Raw genomic sequence first — 6,812 nt, 5'->3', positions numbered from 1 at the left:
GTGCCTAGAAAAACAGGGGGGCAGGTAATTGGCCGGCTAACGCGGGAAAACCAGGGTGATTAGGCTCTCCCGGGAATTTGTTGTGGTTTGGATGGTACTGGGTGAATGGGGAGGGAGGAGGATGGGTGAATGGGGGACGAAAAGAGGTGGAAAAGGAAGGAACAGGGAGAGAAGGGAGATGAGAAGAGAGAGAGAAAGGATGAGAAAGAAAAGGAAGGATGAGGGAATCTACAGTAAGGCCAAAGAAAGCAGGATGTTGGCCCATACAAGGCACATGCTGTCACCATTATGTTTCAAACCAAATTAAAAGCATCACGAAGCAGATGGGTCATCACTTCCCCACCCCCCAGTCCAACTCTTCCAGAATCCACTACTGAAACTGGCAGGAAAAGGAGAGAAAGACAACCACACAACACGGAAAAATGGCTGGAATTCAGTAGCACTTAATGTGGGTTAAATTAATGCTACAATTCTACACATGGGACACAGACCTTACAGTCCATAGTAGGCGACTTGGTTTTAAAACTAAGAAAAGACTTATGCTTCAAATCCTGGTATAGAAAGCTAGGAGGAATAGGACAGCAAAGAAAAAGGGAGGACAGAGCAGTAATTAGTCACATTCACTCCTTTTGATGACTCTTTCAAAAACATATATATACAGTCAGCATAGCAGAGGTCCCCGACTTCATTTTGCTAATCCTTGTTCAAAATTACAGTAAGTGGGATCACCTTTTTACGATCGGACAACTGGAGTGCACTGGGGTATTGGTGGGGTTGGGTAGGGTGCAGTGGGATACTGGTGGGGTTGGGTGGGGCGCTGGAGGATGCAGTGGGGTATTGGTGGGGTTGGGTGGGGTGCAGTGGGGCACTGGTGGGACTGGGAGGGGTACTGGTGGGACTGGCAGGGGTACATTGCGGTACTGGCAGGATGTGATGGGGTACTGGTGGGGTTGGGTGGGGTGCTGGAGGGTGCAGTAGGGTATTGGTGGAGTTGGGTAGGGTGTAGTGGGGTACTGAGGGGTACAGTGAGGTACTGGTAGGTTGCGGTGGGGTATTGGTGGGGTTGCGTGGGGTGCTGGAGGGTGCAGTGGGGTATTGGGGTATTAAAGAAAATATAACATCAAATAAAATCTAACTGCAAAGGAAATTATACAAGTAAAGAAAATTAAAACAACAGACCAACAGCAAGGAAAATTACAGACAAGACAGAAAAGCACTAGGCGATTTTTTCAGCTCAGTGTGAGTTATAGGCGCCTCAGTGTTAAAGAAAAATAAAGAAAATGAGAGAGTGAGAGAGAGAGAGAGAGAGAGAGAGAGACAGAGACAGACAGACAGACAGACAGACAGACAGACAAAAACAGAGAGAGAAAGAGAGAGAGGGGTGAGTGAGGGGTAAAAGAGAGGTCAAATCCTGGACAAATGAAGTGTGGTGGGGGCAGGGGGGGGCGGTGACCCCCAGACCCCCATAAAACACACATCTCCCGGCCTTTATGAGAGGGTGGTCTTATTTCTCTCTCTCTCTCTCTCTCTCTCTCTGCCAAAGTCATATCCGTTACTCTCCACCATGCCAAAGACCAACAGACGCCACTCCCCCTTTCTCTCTCCTTCCTCTCTTCTCCTTCCCCCCCCCTTCCTCTCTCTTTCTCTCCACCCCACCTTCCATCTCCATGGTGAAGGAGGGGTCATGGAAGCTGTAATAAAATGATGAATAAAACTCGCGGTAGTAAAGGAATGAAAAGGAAAAATGTGAAGAATGAAAGACAAAATTCATTCATTACATACATACATAAATACATACATATACATACATACGGTACAGTCCTGATATAAACACAAGCATACATACGTACATAGATACACCCATGCATTAACACACACACACACACACACACACACACACACACACACACACACACACACACAACACGTATCAATAACAAAATCAAACGAATATAAATCACACTTAGACACGCATCAAGCATTTCTCCCTATCGTAACAAAAATAACACGAATCAATAACACAACGTTACGATCGCTTACCATAACATACGAAAATAAACACACGATTATTTTTACTCTAACACACAAAATAAATAAATAAATACATAAATAAATAAATAAAGGGGCACGTAACAAAAACAAAATCACACGAATAAGAAAATTTCGAAGACAAAAACAATTATTTTCTCTACCAAAAGAAATAAAAACAAAAATCACCTATATCTCCCTCAATATCTTCCCTAAGCATTCTATGGGCATGATATTCTCGTGGTCTTAAGAGGTCCCTCAACATCTCTTCCTAAGCGATTTACTTTGCTCTTTACACCTTCATAAAAATAATTCTTGTGTTTTATTTACTTATCATCATCACCAACACCATCACCATCATCATCACCACCACCACCACCACCACCACCACCACCACCATCATCATCATCATCATCATCACCACCACCACCACCATCATCATCATCATCATCATCATCATCACCACCACCACGATCATCATCATCATCATCATCATCATCATCATCACCACTATCATCATCACCACTATCATCATCACCACCACCACGATCATTATCATCATCATCATCACCATCATCATCATCATCATCATCACCACTATCATCATCATTATTTACAACTTTTTCCCCACCAAAGAATAGGGTGTGGCAGAGTCCAGATAAATAAAGAAATGAATAAATAAATATATTAATGACAACAGAACAAGAAAATAGTCCCATTTATGTCCACTTAGCTGACATAAATAAAATACAACAGAATCTTACCATAAAAATAAATATATAATAAAGAATAAGGCATTGTAGAGCCTCCTAAGACTACGAGAAGGTGGCGATAATGTACAAAAATTACAATAAGGATCGTATTATCGTTGGTTTGGGATATTCCGTAACGTCCCTTTCTTAGCGATTTATTTTTGTCATTATAACACCTTATGGTATAATGTGAGTATATTTTTAGTGTATGAGGGAGTATATGAGGGAAGGGGGAATGAGTTGGGGGGAGGACAGTCAAATGATGGGTGACAGAGCGACTTGGAGGCGTTTTGTCTGCGGCCACCCTTTGCGGGATTAAGGCGTCGGACTATAGATACTGTAGACAGATAAATATTTTTTGTGCACCCTATACAATGCAAATCTATTTTTAACACAAAGTATGTCTATATTAAAAGCATATGAATTAACACGAAAGATAGGTTTAAATATGTAGACAAAATCGCAAAGGGACGGGTGTCAAGAAGCTTCCCCTACAAGGATAACACGGCTCAAAGACTCTACTCACCACCTGCTGGATGTGAAGGAGCGGGACTTCATGTGACTTCAGTTCTCCCGTCGAATATAATCCATGGCAAGCAGGAGAGGGAGACTGGGAATGAGGTGTGAGGGTAAAGTGGCGAAGCAGGAGAAAGCTGGTGGTGATAGAGGCTTGAAGTGGTGATGGACAGCCTTGGAGTGGTGATAGAGAGCTTGGAGTGGTGATAATGAGACTTGGAGTGGTGATAGTTTGATGTGATGAGAGAGCTTGGAGTTGTGACAGAGGACTTGGAGCGGTGGTAGAGAGGCTTGGGGTGGAAATGAGTGGTGACAGAGTGGTGATACAGAGCTTGGAGTGGTGACAGAGGGGCACGGAGTGGTGAGGAGTAGTGACAGAGGATTGAGTGATGATAGAGATTGGAGTGACAAACAGTGGTGATGAGTGGGGATAGAGAGGCTTGGAGCGGCGAAGAGTGGTGATTGAGAGGCTTGGAGTGGAGAGAAGTGGTGAGGGAGAGGCATAAGGTAAAGAGGAGTGATGACGGAGAGGGCAGAAGTATTGTAGAGCAGAATGGTGACGGAAGTAAAGCAGTATCGTGAAAGGGAGGCTTGGAGTGGAGAAAAGTGGTGATGGAGGGGCTTGGAGTGGAGAAGTGGTGACGGATAACCCTGAAGTAGAGCAGAGTGGTGACAGACAGGTTTGGAGTGAAAAAAAAAAAAAAAAGTGACGAAAAAGTTTGCAGCGGAGAAGAGTTATGACGGAAAGGGTTGGAATGGAGACGAGTGGTGATGGAGAGGAACGCAGTGACAAAGAGTGGTGATTAATTAGTCTACGAGTGACGGGAGAGTAGTGGTGAGAGGTGACAAACTTGAAATGGCTGGGGTAGGTTTGGGAGTAGAGGTGGGGGGTAAGTTGTGAGGATAAGTGATACGGAGGCTGAAGTAACGAAAAATAGTGATGAGATGGGTTGGAGTGCAGAAGGGTGGTGACAGAGTGGCTTGGAGTAGAAACGAGTGATGATAAAGAAGCTTGGAGTAGAGGAGTGGTGAGAGAAATGCCTAGAGTGGTGAAGAGTAGTGATGAGAGGTTTGGAGTGGTGGTAGTGAGTGGTGATGAAACGTGGGAGGCTTGGAATGGTGACTGGCGGGGGGCAGGGGGTAGTCCTGGAAGTTGGTGATGAGAAGCGAAAGAGAAGGCTAGCGGGGTGGGAAGTGATGCTAGGCTTGGAGTGGAATGGTGACAGAGAGGCTTGGAGAAGAGAAGAGTGGTGATAGAGGAGCTTAAGAAGGGCAGAATGGTGATGGAAAGGCGTGGAGTCTGGGGAGGGGAGGAAGGGTATGGAGCAGAGATGGCGAAGAGTTGAAGACACATTCGTAGTACCGCCTCCCCCTCCCCTCGTGATGAACACTAAACCCAGGAGTCTTGTGCTAGATGTTGTACACACTAAACACACACCACGGCGGCAAAGGCAATTGTTTCGTTAGCACACGGGTTCAAGGACACTAATTTCGTTTTATCACAGCCCTAACACCGTCTACACCGTGCACGTTCGGAGATTTCACGGCACAACACAACGCAGCACCTCCACATGGCCACGGTCTAATGATTACTGTTTTGCACGGGGTCTACCTCTAAACATCAAAGTCTTCCTCTCCTCCACACTGTTACCAGACTCTCAACAACTGCATTCACCCTCACCAACCTTCCTCCCCAGCATACCTCTTAACTACTTCTCATAACTCTCTCAGTATATAAACGACGTGATTGCTACAGTATCAATATAATCAACAAAATTTTAACCACAAATGGGGGTAAATAAACTCAAATCTTTCAAGATAATTTCGCGAACAAACGAATGGAAGCGTTAGTTCAAACGTCACATACGGTAAACAAGTGTCTCAAGTATCAATCTCCATCCCTCCCACATGACATCAGTAAACATGAAAAGGTGCCACATAATTATTAGACATCTTACAAAAGTCTTAGCAGAAAGATACAGGTAAATTAAAATACTTCTAAAGACTGTGGGTTTCGCTCCTGTAATTAAGGTAAGTTGCCAGGGTACGATAATCCCTAGGTGTGTGTGGTGCAGCGTGGCCTTGCGTCTATGTCTCTTGGTAAGGTTGAGGGAATGAATGTTTTTTAGCAAAGCCGAGTGAAGCTGAGCGAGCCGAGGTTTCGAAGCTTCCTGGGTGTCGTGCTCAGATCCTCTACTCTGTTCATAGTCGTCCGCTTTCCCAAAAGTTTCGTGCGGGTTTTGCAAAATATAGGTTAAAGCGTGAAGAAGTTCATTGGCAGTCAATTTTCACCACGTTTTCTCACGCAGTCCCAAAGGAAAATTTTGTGATGTAAACCAGTGGTGAAAATTGCCAGGTTTAAGACCTAACATTCGCGTATTGTGCACATTTTTAACTCTATTTTACATGCGTATTTTCCAGGTTTTGAGCGAAACACCAAGCGTCACCGCCATCTTGTTAACCCCCAGAAGCCTGCCTCAGTGAAGAGTCGAATCCCATGCAATTTCAGAGAACATAACCAGATTTCAAAGAGCTTCGACAGCGTCTGTGCCGTAGCCATCCAAGTCATTATCCATCTCTATCTTAGTTCTGGAACCTCACTGTAGGACGAAGGCCGTGTGAAAGATCCTCGCAGGTTTTTACCCTCCTGTGTCTCCTTGTGGCTCTACCTCTGCTGTTTCCCGTCTCACGCCGCGTCTACGGTATTATTGTTGAGAGAGTTCTGAATCGGCCTTGGTTTGTTACGCAGGTGAAACGTGATGCAAGAAGTGTGTTGGAGTCTTCAACCAGTGTCTTCTCGTATTTTTCCCTCTCATCATTGACATCATCGACACATTTCTACCTCATCTGTTTTGCATGAGTTAGGATTGACATCTTGTCGTGTTTTTCATCTACATTCTATCCAGGTGTTAATTTTGATTTTATTTAAGGATGTAGTTTTATGATGAGAGTTACTGATATGTAGAGAATGTAATAGTAGACTGCATCTGGCTAAACTGCAGGCAGAGTGGGGGGATGGGAGGGTAGGGGGGTGAGAAGGAGGGCAGGAGTTGAGGGAGGAGTGAAGTGTGTATGTGGTGCGGGTAGGTTCGGGTGGGAGGTGAGAAGAGGAAGGAGAGAGAAGCAAGGGAGTGGAGGGTGTGAGGGGATGGGATAGATGTGTGTTTTGGAGGTGGGTAAGGGGATGGGGGGGATGTGGGAGGAGGAGAGGGTAGGGGTGATGTGAGAGGACGAGGGGGGATGGAGAGGAGAGGGAAACAAAGAAGTGGATGGCATGAGGATGACAAAAGAGTTGTTAGAAGGGTAGGGAGGGGAAGGGGGAGGTGGAGGAGGAGGAGGGCATGGGGGAGGCGGGGTAGAGGTGGTGGTGGTGGAGGAAATGACGATAGGACATGTTATCAATGAGCTTAGATGAAATTGAGGAACTTTCGCGGATTTACGTTAGGTTTCTTTGCATTGTTCCTTTACCGGTTTATTTTTTGCATTTGTGACGTTAAAATGATCTCGTTATTATTA

The 6,812-nt window shown here is 45.2% G+C and overlaps 1 protein-coding gene across 1 annotated transcript in view; it reads left to right on the top strand.

Annotated features, from left to right (window-relative positions):
- LOC145399029 (uncharacterized) overlaps positions 1-5,902 on the top strand; it is an 81,994-nt gene extending 76,092 nt beyond the window's left edge. Inside the window, exon 6 of the mRNA XM_080271757.1 lies at positions 5,718-5,902. Within this exon, the coding sequence (XP_080127883.1) occupies positions 5,718-5,902 (185 nt within the window). The remainder of the gene's footprint in view (positions 1-5,717) is intronic.
- The last annotated feature ends 910 nt before the right edge of the window (positions 5,903-6,812 follow it).

This window comes from Coenobita brevimanus, chromosome 47, assembly GCF_032717465.1.
Source record: "Coenobita brevimanus isolate Jiangsu-jjx chromosome 47, ASM3271746v2, whole genome shotgun sequence".
Lineage (NCBI taxonomy): Eukaryota > Metazoa > Arthropoda > Malacostraca > Decapoda > Coenobitidae > Coenobita > Coenobita brevimanus.
Note: the sequence above shows the minus strand (reverse complement) of the source record. Positions and strands in the feature narration are given on the sequence as shown.